Raw genomic sequence first — 21,588 nt, 5'->3', positions numbered from 1 at the left:
CTACCTGGCCAAAACCCCGGGTAAACCTCCGGTAGTAGTTGGCAAAACCCAAAAACCGCTGCACCTCTTTTACCGTGGTTGGAGTCGGCCAATTACGCACGGCCTTACTGCGGTCACCCTCCATCTCCACCCCCGAGGTGGAAATGCGATAACCCAGAAAGGAGACGGCTCATTTGGAGAACACACACTTCTCAGCCTTGACGTATAGGTCATGCTCCAGCAGTCTACCAAGCACCTTGCATACCAGAGACACATGCGCGGCGTGAGTGGCTGAGTAGATCAGAATGTCATCGATATAAACAACCACTCTCTGCCCGTGCAGGTCCCTGAGAATCTCGTCTACAAAGGATTGGAAAACGTCTGGAGCATTTTTTAACCCATACGACATGACACAGTACTCATAGTGGCCCGATGTGGTACTAAATTCGGTTTTCCACTCGTCTCCCTTCCGAATACGCACCAGGCTATACACACTCCTGAGATCCAATTTTGTGAAGAACTGCGCTCCCTGAAAGGATTCCACTGCCGTAGCAATGAGAGGTAGTGGGGAGCTGAACCCCACTGTGATGGCATTTAGACCTCTATAATCAATACACAGATGCAAACCTCCCTCCTATTTCTTCACAAAAAAGAAACTTGAGGAGACGGGTGAAATGGAGGACCGAATGTACCCCTGTCCCAGAGACTCCGTGATATATGTCTCCATAGCCAACGTCTCCTCTTGGGACAATGGGTACATGTGACTCTTGGGAAGCGCAGCTTTACCTGGAGATCTATCGCACAATCCCTTCCTGGTCGATGTGGTGGTAATTTAGTCGCCTTCTTTTTACTAAAAGCGATTGCCAAATCGGCATACTCGGGGGAATACACACTGTGGAACCCTGGTCTGGACTTTCCACCGAGGTGGCACCGACGGAAACTCCCAGACACCTTCCAGAACACTCCTCTGACCACCCCTGGAGAACCCCCTGTCTCCACAAAATTTTGGGATTGTGCCGGGCCAGCCAGGGAATCCCTAGCACCACTGGAAACGCAGGCGAATCAATAATATAGAGACTGATACGCTCCCTATGATTCCCCTGCGTTACCATGCCCAGTGGAACTGTGGTCTCCCTGACCACCCCAGACCCTAATGGCCGGCTATCTAGGGAGTGCACGGGAAAGGGAGAATCTATCGGCACAAGCGGAACACCTAATTTAATAGCGAGTCCGCGATCCATAAAGTTCCCAGCTGCGCCTGAATCGACTAGTGCCCTATGCTGGGAAGTGGGGAAAAATCTAAGAAAAAAAATCAAGACAAACATGTGACCAACAGGGGGTTCTGGGTGAGTTTGGTGCTGACTCACCTGGGGTGATCGAGAAATGTTCCGCCTGCCATCTCGACTCCCAGACGGACCCCCCTACCACCGATCGCCCGTGTGTCCTCTCCGACCACAGCTGGTGCAGAGGGAGACTCCTCCTCCGGTACCCCTCGGCAAAGCCCCTCCCAACTCCATCGGAACGGGAGTGGAGGTGCTGGGTGGTGGAACACACAGGACCCTCTCCGAACGCTCGCGGGCAGCTAGCAGATTGTCCAGTCGGATGGACATGTCAATTAGCTCATCCAGGGAAAGAGCGGCGTCCCGACACGCTCGCTCCCTGCGGACGTCCTCCCGGAGACTACACCGATAGTGGTCGATAAGGGCCCTGTCGTTCCACCCGGATCCTGCTGCCAAGGTGCGCAACTCCAACGCGTTATCCTGGGCGCTCCTCTTCTCCTGCCGGAGATGGAATAGTCGTTCTCCCGCCGCTCGGCCATCTGGAGTGTGGTCAAACACGGAGCGGAAGCGGCGAGAAAACTCGGGGTAGTGCTCCTTCGCTGAGTCTGGGTCATTCCAGACTGCGTTTGCCCACTCCAGAGCACGACCCGTGAGGCAGGAGATGAGGACACTCACCCTCTCCGCTCCCGAGGGAGTGGGTCTGACGGTGGCCAGGTACAGTTCTAGCTGGAGTAAGAACCCCTGGCACCCTGCCGCTGCTCCATCATAGACCCTCGGGAGCGTAAGACGGAGGGTGCTGGAGTCGGGAGATGGGGAGTCCTGGGGGGGGGGCGAAGGTGGAGAGAGGAGACCGCTTCTCTCCCATCAGTCCATTCTCTCCATCACCAGATCCATGGCCGTTCCGATCCGATGGAGAACGGGGGTATGATGTAGAACCCTCTCCTCCATCGATGTGAAAACACGATGGAGGAGCACCATAGACGTGCACACAAGTACACCAAACAGACGGTCACAATAATTAATCCCGCACAAGGAACCAGGCGGGCCGGGTGACTAATAAAGCCTCACTACTAATTTACCTAGATCAAAACAAGTGCACTCAATAAACACATAAGGAGGGGGAGGAAATATTCAGTGGCAGCTAGTAGGCCGGGCGCCACCCGAACGGGAAGGGGAGCGTCCTTCGGTCGGAGTCGTGACAATAAGAGCTGTTTATGATGTGCTTCCATCACCAAAAAACCTACATCAATGGTATGGCGAGGACCCAACCTGCCCCCACTGCCCAGCTCCAGCGACTCTCAGGCACATAAGGACAGGTTGCAAGACCAGCCAATCAGGTCCGCAAGAGCCTAGCTGCAGCACTTGAGACCAAGAGGAGTGCAACCAATTCATTACCTCCAAAAACAAGCAATCCCGTCAAAACAACAACATTCATCCAGGAGGGACAGAAAAGCTCCAAGCATCCTCCTACAAAGCCAGAAACTGGACACCTAGCCATGGCCCAGGACTGGAAGATGCTTGTCGATATTGGCCAGCAACTCATTTTCCCACCTGAGATTGCTTCTACCAACCTTAGGCCAGACATGGTACTCTGGTCCCCTTCACGAAAGGCTGTGTACATCAAAGAGCTCACAGTCCCGTGGGAAAACTACTGTTGAAGAGGCCTATGAGCGTAAGAAACTGCATTGCTGTTAGAAATATTATGAATAAATGAATAAACAATATTCTAATTTTAAATAGAACAGTAACTAAGTAAACTTATACTCTGTTTTATTATATCTGATTAACAATATGAGTTCATAAGAAGGGATTGTGTGACACTGACAAGGAGTAATTAATGTTGGTGAGGAGTCAAAAGTTAATTCAGTTGTGTTGTATGTCCTGTGTATGTGCTAGGGGGGTCAGAATGAACTTTTAAAGAGGAGGAGGGGATTCTGTTAAGCAATGAAATGATGTCATGTTATTGTATATAAACTGTTGCTCGTGGTAACGTGGCAGCGCTCTCTGAGAATAAATTATGTTACCTATTATTGATAAGACTGGTCTCCGTCTATTCTATGCAAACAAGAATCTTACAAATTCTCATAAAATAGATTAAGGGAATTAAATGAATGAAAACACATTGGTATAATTAAATTACAGTAACAGTTACACAGAGTTGGCAGCAGACGCAACTCCGCATGGCTGGAATGCAAAAGTCTGGTCAGTTGAAGTGGGATGCAGAGGATTCGTGGCTTCTTCCACCATCAGGTTGCTGAAAGAACTTGGAATCCATGGACAGGCTCTGCGGCAGACCGTCAGAGCAGTTACTCAAGCAGCTGAAAGAGGCAGCCAGTGGATCTGGATCAAACGGAAGGACCCTTGCTGGGCTATAACTTCATGACCCCCCACCCCCACCTGAGAACCCAATTCAGATCCCTCCAACTTGAGGAGGGCATATGAGGTATGCGGTCAGCTGTAGGGCTGGCTCAGGGAATAGGGCGCCCCTGCCTTGCATAGTCCCGTGGGACATCTTAATTGGGCATAGGACACAAGCTAAGGCTTGATCACCCTTTAGCTGGCCACCTTTGATGAGGGTGTTTAGTGATTAGAAGGCACACTACTGAGGATGTGTCCCAAAATTTACATCTTAACCCAGTCTAAGAAATAAACCTCCCATGCCACTCTGTCAACATCACGGCAAATCTCATGTGAGTGCATTCCATCTATTGGCACAATGGACGGTTTTTAACATCTCGTCCCGTTGTTTTATGATTCTGTTTTGAATGAAAATGTCATATTTTTCAATCTCCCAACATAAATGTGATATCTGACTAAGAGACTATGCTCTCCTCCATCTTGTCTTGCGTTGTGAAACCGAGGGGCCAGGATTCTGGTCTAGAAGCACAGCTTTGACTGCTCCTACAGTTTTGCATCGGTACTGCAGTTTTAACTGACGCCCGGCCCAGAAAGACAATTTCCATACACCGCCACATAGAGAAGTCAGATTAGAAAATTCCTAACGAGACACTTTAATCATCACCTTTGTGCACAAAACATCCATTGAATTAGTCAAATAATTGTTGCTGAGGCCAATCCTATTGTACATCCCTCACAGCCAAAGATACAGTTTTAGCATTTTATAGTCATCCAATGTCTGCCATGTTTCTGGACCTTGTGAGGACGTAGTCGCTGCTTGCGCTGCTTCCTGTGTGCACTGAGTGCTAGTCCACATGTGATATTATTTTTTTTCAAATCAAATCAAATTTGAATTGTACATGCTTCCTAAACAACAGGTGTAGACTAACCTAGCACTCCGGTATGACTTGCCATGAGGTAGTAGAGAGAACAGTCAATGACCTGGGCGGCTGGAGTCCTTGACAATTTCCAGGGCCTTCCCCCGCCTGGTATAGAGGTCCTGGATGTCAGGGATGTTGGTCCCTATAAACCGTATGCAACACGGATATAGACGGACCATGAATTGGCGTATGGGAACGTGAGTAGATTGGAAAACAAAGGAAAATGCCTCACACTGCTGCTCATGCTCCCAGGTGATATTTGTTTACAACGTTTCAACCTTTAGATCTTCATTAGGCAACGTGAGTAGATTACCTTGACAACAACAGGCGGACATCTAAGATGCAGTCCACAGTTCTTATTATACCTCAGTGTGTGTAACCCTATCCTATGCTCTCCATCCAGTAGCGGAACAAGACTGAATGAAATTGACGAACTGTGTAATGGAATATGTCACGTTGTAAATGGGGCATCATGATGAAGTCTCTCCTGCTCATGGTGTTGTTCATGCACTGCTTGATAGCAGCCAAGTCAAGCATGTTGTAGAACACAGCAACATGTTCCACCTCCCACTGAGTACAGACTTGCCATCTGATCCAAAACATTAGCCGATACTCGCTCACCTGCTGCCCGTAATGCATCCTTACCCAGATATGGAAAGCCGTTCAGCATGAATCCGAATAATACTCATCAGAGATGTCTTGATCCATTTCTTTCCTGCTGAGTATTTTTTATTCAGATCTTGTAGCAACACTAACACAACATGTGCATCCATTCCTCTTGGTCTAGCAGATGGAAATGATGCACGCTCTCACTGTGTAGCCTACTCGAGGCCGAAATTAGACTGATAAAGAACTTTTGGATTCGGTGGACTGATACAGGGTACACCGTTTTGAGATTAGAATTAGAATAGATACACTAGAATGGTCCACCCTGTTCACAATTTGTGATTACATAATTATGCATTGTTCGCTTCCCTTCTGTAATCAACTCACCCATTCTCCCCCATCATACTATACTTAATTTATTTAATCTGTTGTTATATGTGTGAAACTGTGGCGGTTGGTGCCATTTAAGATGAGGGAGGATGATATATTTTTTCAATGAGCATGGCCTTATTTCTATTACACCATATTGGATGACTGTCATTTATATTCCATTCACCTAGCCCAATGTAACATCGATAGGTTTAGGCTACTAAATGATACAACATTTTTCCCTGTACCCATCATGAGGTTGCTACAACCTAGCCTACGATTGAAAGTTTATAACGTACAGTAGGTGCACAGGTTGAAAGAATTTTGAGTAATCAAGGTGACAGACAGTGACACATTCGATACCGCTTTGCACACTCATGCCTGCATCTAGCTGATCTAGGGTGTAATCATTAGTCCAACAGTTGCGAACGAGAGTCTCTATTGAACAAATTCAGGCACGTTAATCCCCATTTTCGTCCCGTTTGCTCCCATTGAATTATTTTTTTTCAACAGAATTGGCGCAATGAATACACTGATCATAAGCAATAAGGCGGCAGGTGTCCTAGTGGCTACCTAACACTAGGCTAGCTGGGGCGGCAGGTATCCTACAGTGCCTTGCGAAAGTATTTGCCCCCCTTGAACTTTGCGACCTTTTGCCACATTTCAGGCTTCAAACATAAAGATATAAAACTGTATTTTTTTGTGAAGAATCAACAACAAGTGGGACACAATCATGTAGTGGATCGACATTTATTGGATATTTCAAACTTTTTTAACAAATCAAAAACTGAAAAATTGGGCGTGCAAAATTATTCAGCCCCTTTACTTTCAGTGCAGCAAACTCTCTCCAGAAGTTCAGTGAGGATCTCTGAATGATCCAATGTTGACCTAAATGACTAATGAAGATAAATACAATCCACCTGTGTGTAATCAAGTCTCCGTATAAATGCACCTGCACTGTGATAGTCTCAGAGGTCCGTTAAAAGCGCAGAGAGCATCATGAAGAACAAAGAACACACCAGGCAGGTCCGAGATACTGTTGTGAAGAAGTTTAAAGCCGGATTTGGATACAAAAAGATTTCCCAAGCTTTAAACATCCCAAGGAGCACTGTGCAAGCGATAATATTGAAATGGAAGGAGTATCAGACCACTGCAAATCTACCAAGACCTGGCCGTCCCTCTAAACTTTCAGCTCATACAAGGAGAAGACTGATCAGAGATGCAGCCAAGAGCCCCATGATCACTCTGGATGAACTGCAGAGATCTACAGCTGAGGTGGGAGACTCTGTCCATAGGACAACAATCAGTCGTATATTGCACAAATCTGGCCTTTATGGAAGAGTGGCAAGAAGAAAGCCATTTCTTAAAGATATCCATAAAAAGTGGTGTTTAAAGTTTGCCACAAGCCACCTGGGAGACACACCAAACATGTGGAAGAAGGTGCTCTGGTCAGATGAAACCAAAATTAAACTTTTTGGCAACAATGCAAAACGTTATGTTTGGCGTAAAAGCAACACAGCTCATCACCCTGAACACACCATACGCACTGTCAAACATGGTGGTAGCAGCATCATGGTTTGGGCCTGCTTTTCTTCAGCAGGGACAGGGAATATGGTTAAAATTGATGGGAAGATGAATGGAGCCAAATACAGGACCATTCTGGAAGAAATCCTGATGGAGTCTGCAAAAGACCTGAGACTGGGACGGAGATTTGTCTTCCAACAAGACAATGATCCAAAACATAAAGCAAAATCTACAATGGAATGGTTCAAAAATAAACATATCCAGGTGTTAGAATGGCCAAGTCAAAGTCCAGACCTGAATCAAATCGAGAATCTGTGGAAAGAACTGAAAACTGCTGTTCACAAATGCTCTCCATCCAACCTCACTGAGCTCGAGCTGTTTTGCAAGGAGGAATGGGAAAAAATTTCAGTCTCTCGATGTGCAAAACTGATAGAGACATACCCCAAGCAACTTACAGCTGTCATTGCAGCAAAAGGTGGCGCTACAAAGTATTAACTTAAGGGGGCTGAATAATTTTGCAGTTTTTGATTTGTTAAAAAAGTTTGAAATATCCAATAAATGTCGTTCCACTTCATTATTGTTTCCCACTTGTTGTTGATTCTTCACAAAAAAATAAATACAGTTTTATATCTTTATGTTTGAAGCCTGAAATGTGGCAAAAGGTCGCAAAGTTCAAGGGGGCCGAATACTTTCGCAAGGCACTGTAATGGTGTTGATGTGAGCCATTACCAGCCTTTCAAAGCACTTCATGGCTACGGACGTGAGTGCTACAGGTCTGTATCCTACAGTGCCTTGCGAAGGTTCTCCCATCTCCACAGAGGAACTCTAGAGCTCTGTCAGAGTGACAATCTGGTTTTTGGTCACCTCCCTGACTAAGGCCCTTCTCCCCCAGTTTGCTCAGTTTTCCCTGGCGGCCAGCTCTAGGAAGAGTCTTGGTGGTTCCAAACTTCTTCCATTTAAGAATGATAGAGTTCTCGGGGAGCTTCAATGCTGCAGAAATGTTTTGTTACCCTTCCCCATATCTCTGTCTCAGCACAATCCTGTCTTGGAGCTCTACGGACAATTCCTTCAACCTCATGGCTTGGTTTTTGCAGTGCAGAAATGTATCCATGCCAATAAACATGTGTCCGATCTCTGTCTTGGCGACAAACCTGGTGGCGTAGCAAGAAATTCAGGTTGCTGGAATCCCTCTTATGGAAATATCACATGATTTCACATGTGGAAAATCACATGATTTCACAGTAATGTCAAATCATGTTAAAATGTGTTTTTGGAACATGTCAGATGTGATGGCAGCAGGTAGCCCATGCCCTTAAGAGCGTTAGTCCGGTAACTGAAAGATTGATGGTTCGAACCCCCAAGGTGAAAAAATCTGTTGATGTGCCCTATAGGACAAGGTACATAACCCAGAGTAAGTTGCGATGGATAAGAGCATCTACTAAAATGTGAAAACATGTTTTTGGAACACTTCACATGTGACAGTAGTACGCTGTTCAGTTAAAATATGACCCCACCTTAACTCATAACCACTGGATTTGAGTGAGGCTGACCTTTCTGCTGCACCACTGAGTCTGTAACATTCCTTACCTATAATTCATCTCTGCACTTAGCAACAGAGTGCCATCTGACTGCTGTTTTACTCATCAGTTAATCTGATTATTCTCTCAACATTGATATAATTGACTTATCTCATCAATTTGAGGGTTTTCGGTACAGTTGTCTAATGTTGGTGGGAAATATATTATTCTGTTTGAATGATACTCCTGAATCACTGTGATGAATATAATAGTTTTTCTTGAGTGTATTTTTTACTTTGAAGTCCAAAGTGTAGGAATACAGGTGACATCAGTCATTGACACAGACATGGTGGTCTGAGTACCAGTTAGCTAACATTCCACTCTTTGCCACTCCTTGTTATTACCTTTTATACAGACATGGAGTGCAGGGAGTGGATTATCTAAAGAGACTGGTACCCAGGCTATAGACATGGAGAACAGGGAGTGGATTACCTAAAGAGACCGGCACCCAGGCTATAGACATGGAGTACAGGGAGTGGATTATCTAAAGAGACTGGTACCCAGGCTATAGACATGGAGTACAGGGAGTGGATTATCTAAATAGGCTAGTACCCAGGCTATACTATAGACATGGAGTACAGGGAGGGGATTATCTAAAGAGACTGGTACCCAGGCTATATACATGGAGTACAGGGAGTGGATTACCTAAAGAGACTTGTACCCAGGCTATAGACATGGAGTACATGGAGTGGATTACCTAAAGAGACTGGTACCCAGGCTATAGACATGGAGAACAGGGAGTGGATTACATAAAGAGACCGGCACCCAGGCTATAGACATGGAGTACAGGGAGTGGATTATCTAAAGAGACTGGTACCCAGGCTATAGACATGGAGAACAGGGAGTGGATTACCTAAAGAGACCGGCACCCAGGCTATAGGCATGGAGTACAGGGAGTAGATTATCTAAAGAGACTGGTACCCAGGCTATAGACATGGAGTACAGGGAGTGGATTATCTAAAGAGACTGGTACCCAGGCTCTAGACATGGAGTACAGGGAGTGGATTATCTAAAGAGGCTGGTACCCAGGCTATACTATAGACATGGAGTACAGGGAGGGGATTATCTAAAGAGACTGGTACCCAGGCTATAGACATGGAGTACAGGGAGTGGATTATCTAAAGAGACTGGTACCCAGGCTATACACATGAAGTACAGGGAGTGGATTATCTAAAGAGGCTGGTACCCAGGCTATACTATAGACATGGAGTACAGGGAGTGGATTATCTAAAGAAAATGGTACCCAGGCTATAATATAGACATGGAGTACAGGGAGTGGATTATCTAAAGAGACTGGTACCCAGGCTATAGACATGGAGTACATGGAGTGGATTACCTAAAGAGACTGGTACCCAGGCTATAGACATGGAGTACAGGGAGTGGATTAGTTAAAGAGGCTGGTACCCAGGCTATAGACATGCAGTACAGGGAGTGGATTAGTTAAAGAGGCTGGTACCCAGGCTATAGACATGGAGTACAGGGAGTGGATTAGTTAAAGAGGCTGGTACCCAGGCTATAGACATGGAGTACAGGGGGTGGATTATCTAAAGAGACAGGTACCCAGGCTATAGACATGGAGTGCAGGGAGTGGATTATCTCAAGAGACTGGTACCCAGGCTATAGACATGGAGTACATGGAGTGGATTATCTAAAGAGACTGGTACCCAGGCTATAGACATGGAGTATTATCGATTGCGCAACCAGGGCTGGTAAAATCTTGGATCATTGCTATTCTATCTTCCGCGACGCATATAAGGCCCTCCCCCGCCCTCCTTTCGGAAAAGCTGACCACGACTCCATTTTGTTGCTCCCTGCCTACAGACAGAAGCTAAAACAAGAAGCTCCCGCACTGAGGTCTGTTCAACGCTGGTCCGACCAATCTGACTCCACGCTCCAAGACTGCTTCCATCACGCGGACTGGGATATGTTCCACATTGCGGCGATCAACAACATTGGCGAATACGCTGATTCGGTGTGCGAGTTCATTAGAACGTGCATTGAAGATGTCCTTCCCATAGCAACGATTAAAACATTCCCAAACCAGAAACCGTGGATTGATAGCAGCATTCGCGTGAAACTGAAAGAGCGAACCACTGCTTTTAATCAGGGCAAGGTGACCGGAAAGATGACCGAATACAAACAGTGTGACTATTCCCTCCGCAAGGCAATCAAACAAGCTAAGCGTCAGTATAGAGACAAAGTAGAGTCACAATTCAACAGCTCAGACACAAGAGGTATGTGGCAGGGTCTACAGTCAATCACGGATTACAAAAAGAAAACCAGCCCCGTCGCAGACCAGGATGTCTTGCTCCCAGACAGACTAAATAACTTTTTTGCCCGCTTTGAAGACAATACAGTGCCACTGACACGGCCCGCTACCAAAACATGCAGACTCTCCTTCGCTGCAGCCGACGTGAGTTAAACATTTAAACGTGTTAACCCTCGCAAGGCTGCTGGCCCAGACGGCATCCCCAGCCGCGCCCTCAGAGCATGTGCAGACCAGCTGGCTGGTGTATATACATGGAGTACAGGGAGTGGATTACCTAAAGAGACTTGTACCCAGGCTATAGACATGGAGTACATGGAGTGGATTACCTAAAGAGACTGGTACCCAGGCTATAGACATGGAGAACAGGGAGTGGATTACATAAAGAGACCGGCACCCAGGCTATAGACATGGAGTACAGGGAGTGGATTATCTAAAGAGACTGGTACCCAGGCTATAGACATGGAGAACAGGGAGTGGATTACCTAAAGAGACCGGCACCCAGGCTATAGGCATGGAGTACAGGGAGTAGATTATCTAAAGAGACTGGTACCCAGGCTATAGACATGGAGTACAGGGAGTGGATTATCTAAAGAGACTGGTACCCAGGCTCTAGACATGGAGTACAGGGAGTGGATTATCTAAAGAGGCTGGTACCCAGGCTATACTATAGACATGGAGTACAGGGAGGGGATTATCTAAAGAGACTGGTACCCAGGCTATAGACATGGTGGCGTAGCAGAAAGATCAGAATACCGTGAACCAAGAGGTTGTGAGTTTAAATCCCAGGTGAAGACACGTTGAATAATAATTACTGCATAAATAAACATACACAATGTAGTCATGTGTACCAAATATGTGTGTTAAAAAACACTGTATGTTAAAAGCACTGTGTGTGTATCATAATGACTCACTTTTGTCTTAACATGTGAAGTGTTCCAAAAACTTGTGATTTCTTATGATTTCACATTTGAAATCATGTTTTTTTCCCGTAAGGGTCCAACCCTCAATGTAACAGACTGCCTTAGGTCAAATCATGTTGAATGTGATCACACACAGAGACCGCAGGCTACTACTTCTATGCAGGTAAATAAATGGGGAGAATTTAAATTGGACTGGCTGATCAGGGAAACAACCATCAATTGATATGAGGATGCTTCCAGGCAGGTGAGAGATGTCTAGGTCGGCCTCAGAGGCTTCCTGTCTCCCAAGACCTGTGCCCTCCAGCTAGCCTACACCACTCCAGCAGATTTCCTTGCTGAGTGCAGTCACGTTTAATTCCCCTCATTCATTTCTCTGTCGTTCATGTCAGCAAATCTCTCTTACCACTGAGAAATGTGTCCTTTTTACCGGGAGATCCACATTCCTCGGTTCAGTCATTACTCTTTAGCTATTGAGCATCCTAGTGTGACTCTCAGGTTATGGTGGATGGCCTGTTGCTTTTCACGTCCTTGAAGATAGAGTCACTGGGGACGTTTGCTCTGTAACTATACATCTATTTGATCACTCTGTTGTCCTTCCAGCGAGCATGATGAGGCGCTGTGAACGCCGAGTCTGCTTCGCAGCTGCCTGCCTGCAAACTCAGGTGACAGGTAAATCAATCTAGCAGCAGTCAGCTCAACGGCACACATACATTCACAGGGAAAATACTCTGTCTGTAGTTGTTCTGATGAGAAACAGAACAACTATAGACAGACAGAGTAAGTTCCTCGGGCACAAAAGGCCACAGACAGAAACAATTTAAATGTGGATGCTTGGCAGAGGTGGTGGGACTGTAGGGACTGTAGGGACTAAATGATGTGTCAACTCCAATTACGCTACAATACTATCTGAGAATGACAAATCAGAGATAGCCTAACTGTCGGTCTCTATGGCATGGGGGCAGTGGAGTTGTGAGACACAAATGCATTTGCATTGCAATATAATTTGCACCAGTGAACGATAGCGATAACCAAACCTTCTTCAGGGTTAAGTTTTGGGTACTGGGCCCCTTTTATTAGTTAGATTTCCCATGTCTGGTTGTAAAATCCAACAGTGTGACCTTATACAGAGATTCATTTAGGGACAGTGAAGACAGATATTGATTAACAGAAGTGTGGCTTATCAGCTCTCAGATTGAGGATTCTGTAGCTACCGTTGGGAATGCTATTTTATACAAATGTTATTTAACCTTTATTTAAACAGGGAGTCACATTGAGATGAACATATATTTTACAAGAGAACCCTGTACACATTACAATAAAAACGGAATATTAAAACAACATGCATATGTGTAGAAAACAATACAATTCACTACAATAAACAATAAATACAAAATAAATAAACATTTAATAAAAGCAATCACATTCAACTACATAGAGGTCCTCAATCAATCATGTAAACTGCCTGATTGGCACCAACACATCTAACTCCAGTAAACTTAGCAGATTGTTCCACAAATTTGGGGCAAAAAAACAAAATGCAGATTTTCCCAAATCTGTGGAAACTGGAGGGATCTCTCGTGTTATCCATTCCATTGATCGGGTTTGGTAACTTGTGATTTTTATCTTAATTAATTATGTTACATACAGAGAGAGTTTCTGTCAGATTGTAAATAAATCAAAGACAATGCAGCTCTCTTCTTACAGACAGAGGTACATCCCACATTTTTATACAGACAACAATGAGTCCTAAAATTGTCCCCTGTGATAAAACGCATTGCTGAATGGTAGACTGTGTCCACGGGTTTCAAAACAGAGGTTGCCATATGCATGTAAACAATATCACCAAAATTCAATACAGGGAGAAGCTTGTTTGAATAATCTCTCACTTATTTTCAATACTGAGGCATGATTTATTTCTATATAATTTTTTTTTAAACTTGGATCTTAGCTTCTTAGTCAGATTTTCTATATGCGTTACGAAGAACAACTTGTCATCAATCCCAGACACCCAGGTACTTAAATTGAGAAACAAGGTCAATTTGGGCTCAATATATAGAGCAAATATGCAGGTCCTCAGGGTCAACATTTCATGACCTTGAGAACAGCATGAGCTTGGTTTTACTTGTATTTAACAGTAATTTAAGATCTGTAAGTTATTTCTGAATTGAATCAAAGTCAATTGAATCAAAGTCAAGTCAAGAACAACACTGTCGTTTAAGAGCCACTTGTGATAAGTGGAAAAAGGCCCGAGCAATATGGAGGAGAGAAGAAAAAATGCTCAGTGAAAGTTCAGATAAATGCAATAACACAGCTCAAATGAAGGCTCTCCCTCTCTCTCTCTCTATCTCAGCTGTCCTCGTAGTTGTTCGTTTCCACAGTCATATCGTTGTTGTGCGTCTCCATGGTCATAACATCAGTTCATGACTCCAGAAAATGGAGATGGCCTCTTGGGACTGTGTCGCTATTGCTCTCTAAAGCAGATTAAAATAAGTGCCTCTAGAATGACAAGATTTCACTGAGGCTCTGAATACAGTGGATGGGAGATCCTCTATTACAGAAATTAAATCAGATATCCTGGGGAGCAGGTAGGTGAAGATGAGAAGAAGAAAAAATGCTTTGAGGTGGAGGGCAATGGAAGGAGGGGAGGGGAGGAAGAGGAGGGGGAGGAGGAGATAAACCAAATCTAATCTCTCAAAACTATTTTCCAGTATCATTGGACCTCCTGCAGTACAGATAGCCTCATTAAAACCTAGCTGGATAGATCTGGTTCACTTTATTAGTCAAACACAGGAGATATGGGCCAAATCAGTCAACATTTCCCATTCTTAATTGTCTCAGATTGAATGGCTTGCTCGTGGTTATATATTTTGTGACATTCACACAAAACAGAAAAATACTTCCTCTTTTCTCTTAAAGCCCCAGCATAATGGACTGCTTTTGTGTAAACAATCACAGCAATCTGTTTCCAAGCTGAAAATTAGTCAGGGACTGAATAGTGAAGTGATGGATTGGGAATTGCTTTGAAAATGATTAGCTTTCTCCTGCATTTAACATCTCAATGAGAGGTGTGAGTATTCTGCATTCCCGTGATGTTGTTATTCCAGAGACAGCGACTATGATTATACAGTACAGAGAGTCAGACGGATCCCATCATTTTGTTTCTGGGGGAACTGCCTTTCGCATACTTAAGAAGAAGACTTGCTTTGCTCGTATGATATTATGGTATTAACATAACAAAATAGAGTGGACTAGACTCTATTAAGAATGTCAATATCAAAACAAGTTGATTCTACTTTTGATTGGGACTGTGAAAGTTCTATATACTTTTTATTAGTCCTTTATTTGAACAGGGAAGACATATTAAGACCTAGGTTTCTTTTTCAGATATGCCCTGCACAATACAACACAAACATACACAAAATATACACATATTTACACATAAAAATACAAAAACACAGTCATTGGAAGCACAAGTTAAACATCACAAATCACCCAGAGCAGCAGTTACATTTGTCCACAAATAATTCCCCGATCAGCACTCTAAACTGCCCGAACGGCAACACAACATTAAGATGAAATTGATTTGGGATTTTGTTCCAGCACTACGGTGCATTAAAACTAAAAGGATATTTACGTAGCTCGGTGGAGACCCTAGGAACATCAAGAGTTAACCAATCCTGTGAACGGGTTAGGCAACTCTGGTTTATGACGTAGGGTCTTGTGAACAAAAAGGGAGTCATGTAGAGATCTACGGGTCTTTAGCGTCCAGCGAACCTTTTGATACAGGATGCAGTGATGAGTATCAAAACTGTCACCTGTAACAAAAGGAAGGGCACTATGGTTGATGACACTCATCACACCCATCGGTCTTCAGTTCCAGCGAAAGTGAGAAGTATACAGAAATACTTCATGAAATGTTATGTGTACACAATGATAACAAATAGAATTGGTATTTGATCAAGCTTAGTCATTGGGCTGTTCTGGTTGGAACAACAACTTACTTAGTGGAACCCAGGCCTCTACAGACACAAAGCAGAACAAAGCGGATTGAGCAGACACTCACCTACGAGCTTGAGAGAGGCGTACTTGTTGAGTTCCTTCCCAGGTCGTTGCTGGCTCAGAGCAGGGTAGGGGTGTGGCTGGCCCATGGTGGGACCTGGACCCACATTGTTGTTAATCTGACCTCCTTCTGCAGAGACCAGACACAAAATGGGGTAATGTTAGATGACTTTGTTTCCAACATGGCCTCATTAGAATACGTCAAGACAATGACATTTGTCCATTGTAGTTACATGTCACTAACACTAAAATATTAGTTATGCTACTTGTGGTGACATATTACACACCTATGGACAGCTGTTCTCACTTTACAATACACACATTATATCATAACCAAGCCAGTATTGGCCAAAATAATGACACATTGGTAATACTGATGTTTTTGTCATCTAAGTACATGACCGGTTATTGTAGTAACTTTTTTTCTTGTGAGATAATGACAAGAAGAAAAACAAAAGAGAAAGCACTAATTTGAATTCACCCTGAAACTGTACTGGAGATTGACGTTAATTGCATTTCCATCTTACTCGATTAAGCGAGGGAGAAGGAGCTGAGTAAGAGAGAGACCTAGAGAGAGAGAGAAGAGAGAAAGACCGAGAGAGGTAGGGGAGAGAGAGCAACCAAAAGGGAAACCGAAATAGAGAGACACCAAGAGAGAGACCGAGAGAGGTAGGGGAGAGAGAGAGTGAAAGAGAGACTGAGAGAGGTAGGGGAGAGAGAGAGACAGTAGAGAGAACAGAGTAGGAGGGAAAGAGGGAATGAGACAGAAAACAGTATGGAAAGAGCTTTGTCTGTCTGATGGGAGGATTTACCCAGTCCTCATATTCATATTCCCATCCGACTCCCAGGAGCCTCATCAAACGCCAGTCAGAAAATCAAACAGAGACTTCTACAGAGAACTTAACACTCCGCTGCCCGATAGAGAGGAGAGTGCAGCAGTCTTATTTACTTACGACAGCGGTCTTATTACGTGCAGAAGCAGTCTTATTTACGTGCAGCAGCAGTCTTAATTACGTATGACAGCGTTCTTAATTACGTACGGCAGCGGTCTTAATTACGTGCAGCAGCAGTCTTATTTACTTACGCCAGCGGTCTTAATTACGTATGACAGCGGTCTTAATTACGTACGACAGCGGTCTTATTTACGTGCAGCAGCAGTCTTATTTACTTACGCCAGCGGTCTTAATTACGTACGACAGCGGTCTTATTTACGTGCAGCAGCAGTCTTATTTACTTACGCCAGCGGTCTTAATTACGTACGACAGCGGTCTTATTTACGTATGACAGCGTTCTTAATTACGTATGACAGCGGTCTTAATTACGTACGACAGCGGTCTTATTTACGTGCAGCAGCAGTCTTATTTACTTACGCCAGCGGTCTTAATTACGTATGGCAGCGGTCTTATTTACGTGCAGCAGCAGTCTTATTTACGTGCAGCAGGGTCTTAATTACGTACGGCAGCGGTCTTAATTACTTACGCCAGCCGTCTTAATTACTTACGACAGCGGTCTTAATTACGTGCAGCAGCAGTCTTATTTACGTGCAGCAGCGGTCTTAATTACGTACGGCAGCGGTCTTAATTACGTGCAGCAGCGGTCTTATTTACATACAGCAGCGGTCTTAATTACGTGCAGCAGCAGTCTTATTTACTTACGCCAGCGGTCTTATTTACATACAGCAGCGGTCTTAATTACGTGCAGCAGCAGTCTTAATTACGTACGGCAGCGGTCTTAATTACGTGCAGCAGCGGTCTTATTTACATACAGCAGCGGTCTTAATTACGTGCAGCAGCAGTCTTATTTACTTACGACAGCGGTCTTATTTACGTATGACAGCGTTCTTAATTATGTATGACAGCGGTCTTAATTACGTACGACAGCGGTCTTATTTACGTGCAGCAGCAGTCTTATTTACTTACGCCAGCGGTCTTAATTACGTATGGCAGCGGTCTTATTTACGTGCAGCAGCAGTCTTATTTACGTGCAGCAGGGTCTTAATTACGTACGGCAGCGGTCTTAATTACTTACGCCAGCCGTCTTAATTACTTACGACAGCGGTCTTAATTACGTGCAGCAGCAGTCTTATTTACTTACGCCAGCGGTCTTATTTACATACAGCAGCGGTCTTAATTACGTGCAGCAGCAGTCTTATTTACTTACGCCAGCGGTCTTATTTACATACAGCAGCGGTCTTAATTACGTGCAGCAGCAGTCTTATTTACGTACGACAGCGGTCTTATTTACGTGCAGCAGCGGTCTTAATTACGTACGACAGCGGTCTTATTTACGTGCAGCAGCGGTCTTAATTACGTACGGCAGCGGTCTTATTTACATGCAGCAGCGGTCTTATTTACGTACGGCAGCGGTCTTAATTACGTGCAGCAGCGTTCTTACTTACATACAGCAGCGGTCTTAATTACATATGACAGCGGTCTTAATTACGTACGACAGCGGTCTTATTTACGTGCAGCAGCAGTCTTATTTACTTACGCCAGCGGTCTTAATTACGTACGGCAGCAGTCTTATTTACGTACGGCAGCGGTCTTCATTACATACTGCAGTGGTCTTATTTACGTGCAGCAGCGGTCTTACTTACATACAGCAGCGGTCTTATTTGCATACGGCAGCGGTCCTATTTACGTGCAGCAGCGGTCTTATTCACGTGCAGCAGCGGTCTTATTTACGTGCAGCAGCAGTCTTATTTACGTGCAGCAGCAGTCTTATTTACTTACTGCAGCGGTCTTATTTACTTAAAACAGCAGTCTTATTTACTTACGGCAGGGGTCTTATTTACTTAAAACAGCAGGTTTATTTACTTACGGCACCGGTCTTAATAACTTACGGCAGCAGTGATAATATCTTATGGCAGTGGTCTTATTTACTTACGGCAATGGTCTTATTTACCTACGCCAGCGGAATTATTTACTAGGGTAGCAGTATTATTTACTTAAACCAGCGGTCTTATTTATTTGTTGCAGTGGTATTATTTACTTAAAACATACAATCTACTTGCAGTGAAGCCATTCAACATTTACATTACATTCAATCATCTAACAGACTCCCATCCAGAGTTACCCACAGAAGCAGCCAGGGTCGACAGATCTCCCACAAGGTCAAAAACAGGAACCCGAACCAGCCATCAGCCCAAGCTCCCAACCACCAAGACTATTATTATTATTTTTTTAAACATTTATTTAACTTGCACGTCAGTTAAGAACAAATTCTTAGCCTCCCGGGCGGGGCAGTGGTCTAGGGCACTGCATCGCAGAGCTAGCTGTGCCACCAGAGACTTTGGGTTTGCGCACAGGCTCTGTCGCAGCTGGCCGCGACTGGGAGGTCTGTGGGGCGACGCACAATTGGCCTAATGTCGTTAGGGAGGGTTTGGCCGGTAGGGATATCCTTGTCTCATCGCGCACCAGTGACTCCTGTGGCGGGCCGGGCGCAGTGCACCTTAACCAAGGTCGCCAGGTGCACAGTGTTTCCTCCGACACATTTGTGTGGCTGGCTTCTGGGTTGGATGCGCGCTGTGTTAAGAAGCAGTGTGGTTTGGTTGGGTAGTGTTTCGGGGGACGCATGGCTTTCGACCGTCGTCTCTCCCGAGCCTCAACGGGAGTTGTAGCGATGAGAGAAGAAAGAAATTACTAACAATTGGATACCACAAAATTGGGGTAAAAAAAGGGGGTACATTTTTTAAATATATATATATTTTTAAAAGAACATCTCGATCCCAATCTCGGCCAGTTGTGATACAGCCTGGATTCGAACCAGGGTGTCTGTAGTGACGCATCAAGCACTGACATGCAGTGCCTTAGACCGCTGCGTCACTCGGGATCCCCAAGATGCATGGCACTACTTACAGATGTGTATGTGTGTGTGTGTGTGTGTGTGTGTGTGTGTGTGTGTGTGTGTGTGTGTGTGTGTGTGTGTGTCCATGTACAGTGCCTTGCGAAAGTATTCGGCCCCCTTGAACTTTGCGACCTTTTGCCACATTTTCGGCTTCAAACATAAAGATATAAAACTGTATTTTTTTGTGAAGAATCAACAACAAGTGGGACACAATCATGAAGTGGAACAACATTTATTGGATATTTCAAACTTTTTTAACAAATCAAAAACTGAAAAATTGGGCGTGCAAAATTATTCAGCCCCTTTACTTTCAGTGCAGCAAACTCTCTCCAGAAGTTCAGTGAGGATCTCTGAATGCTCCAATGTTGACCTGAATGATCCAATGTTGACCTAAATGACTAATGATGATAAATACAATCCACCTGTTTGTAATCAAGTCTCCGTATAAATGCACCTGCACTGTGATAGTCTCAGAGGTCCGTTAAAAGCGCAGAGAGCATCATGAAGAACAAGGAACACACCAGGCAGGTCCGATATACTGTTGTGAAGAAGTTTAAAGCCGGATTTGGATACAAAAAGATTTCCCAAGCTTTAAACATCCCAAGGAGCACTGTGCAAGCGATAATATTGAAATGGAAGGAGTATCAGACCACTGCAAATCTACCAAGACCTGGCCGTCCCTCTAAACTTTCAGCTCATACAAGGAGAAGACTGATCTGAGATGCAGCCAAGAGGCCCATGATCACTCTGGATGAACTGCAGAGATCTACAGCTGAGGTGGGAGACTCTGTCCATAGGACAACAATCAGTCGTATATTGCACAAATCTGGCCTTATGGAAGAGTGGCAAGAAGAAAGCCATTTCTTAAAGATATCCATAAAAAGTGTTGTTTAAAGTTTGCCACAAGCCACCTGGGAGACACACCAAACATGTGGAAGAAGGTGCTCTGGTCAGATGAAACCAAAATGGAACTTTTTGGAAACAATGCAAAACGTTATGTTTGGCGTAAAAGCAACACAGCTCATCACCCTGAACACACCATACCCACTGTCAAACATGGTGGTGGCAGCATCATGGTTTGGGCCTGCTTTTCTTCAGCAGGGACAGGGAAGATGGTTAAAATTGATGGGAAGATGGATGGAGCCAAATACAGGACCATTCTGGAAGAAATCCTGATGGAGTCTGCAAAAGACCTGAGACTGGGACGGAGATTTGTCTTCCAACAAGACAATGATCCAAAACATAAAGCAAAATCTACAATGGAATGGTTCAAAAATAAACATATCCAGGTGTTAGAATGGCCAAGTCAAAGTCCAGACCTGAATCCAATTGAGAATCTGTGGAAAGAGCTGAAAACTGCTGTTCACAAATGCTCTCCATCCAACCTCACTGAGCTCGAGGTGTTTTGCAAGGAGGAATGGGAAAAAAGTTCAGTCTCTCGATGTGCAAAACTGATAGAGACATACCCCAAGTGACTTACAGCTGTAATCGTAGCAAAAGGTGGCGCTACAAAGTATTAACTTAAGGGGGCTGAATAATTTTGCACACCCAATATTTCAGTTTTTGATTTGTTAAAAAAGTTTGAAATATCCAATAAATGTTGTTCCACTTCATGATTGTGTCCCACTTGTTGTTGATTCTTCACAAAAAAATACAGTTTTATATCTTTATGTTTGAAGCCTGAAATGTGGCAAAAGGTCGCAAAGTTCAAGGGGGCCGAATACTTTCGCAAGGCACTGTAAGTGCACAAGTGTGTGTTTGAAGGAGAGTGTGTGTATATGCATGTGTACGAACATCAGCCCGTCCCTATCTCTGCTGGCCACCCTCTTCGGATTTCTATGCACCATATATCTTTCAACTGCGCTGTGATGTTTAACATAC

At 44.4% G+C, this 21,588-nt stretch overlaps 1 protein-coding gene across 1 annotated transcript in view; it reads right to left on the bottom strand.

Annotated features, from left to right (window-relative positions):
* LOC135511365 (protein shisa-9A-like) overlaps positions 1-21,588 on the bottom strand; it is an 89,792-nt gene that overhangs the window by 11,876 nt on the left and 56,328 nt on the right. Inside the window, exon 4 of the mRNA XM_064932902.1 lies at positions 15,866-15,991. Within this exon, the coding sequence (XP_064788974.1) occupies positions 15,866-15,991 (126 nt within the window). The remainder of the gene's footprint in view (positions 1-15,865; positions 15,992-21,588) is intronic.

This window comes from Oncorhynchus masou, chromosome 24 (genome assembly GCF_036934945.1).
Source record: "Oncorhynchus masou masou isolate Uvic2021 chromosome 24, UVic_Omas_1.1, whole genome shotgun sequence".
Taxonomy (NCBI): domain Eukaryota; kingdom Metazoa; phylum Chordata; class Actinopteri; order Salmoniformes; family Salmonidae; genus Oncorhynchus; species Oncorhynchus masou.
This window is presented reverse-complemented; position numbering and strand designations above follow the sequence as displayed.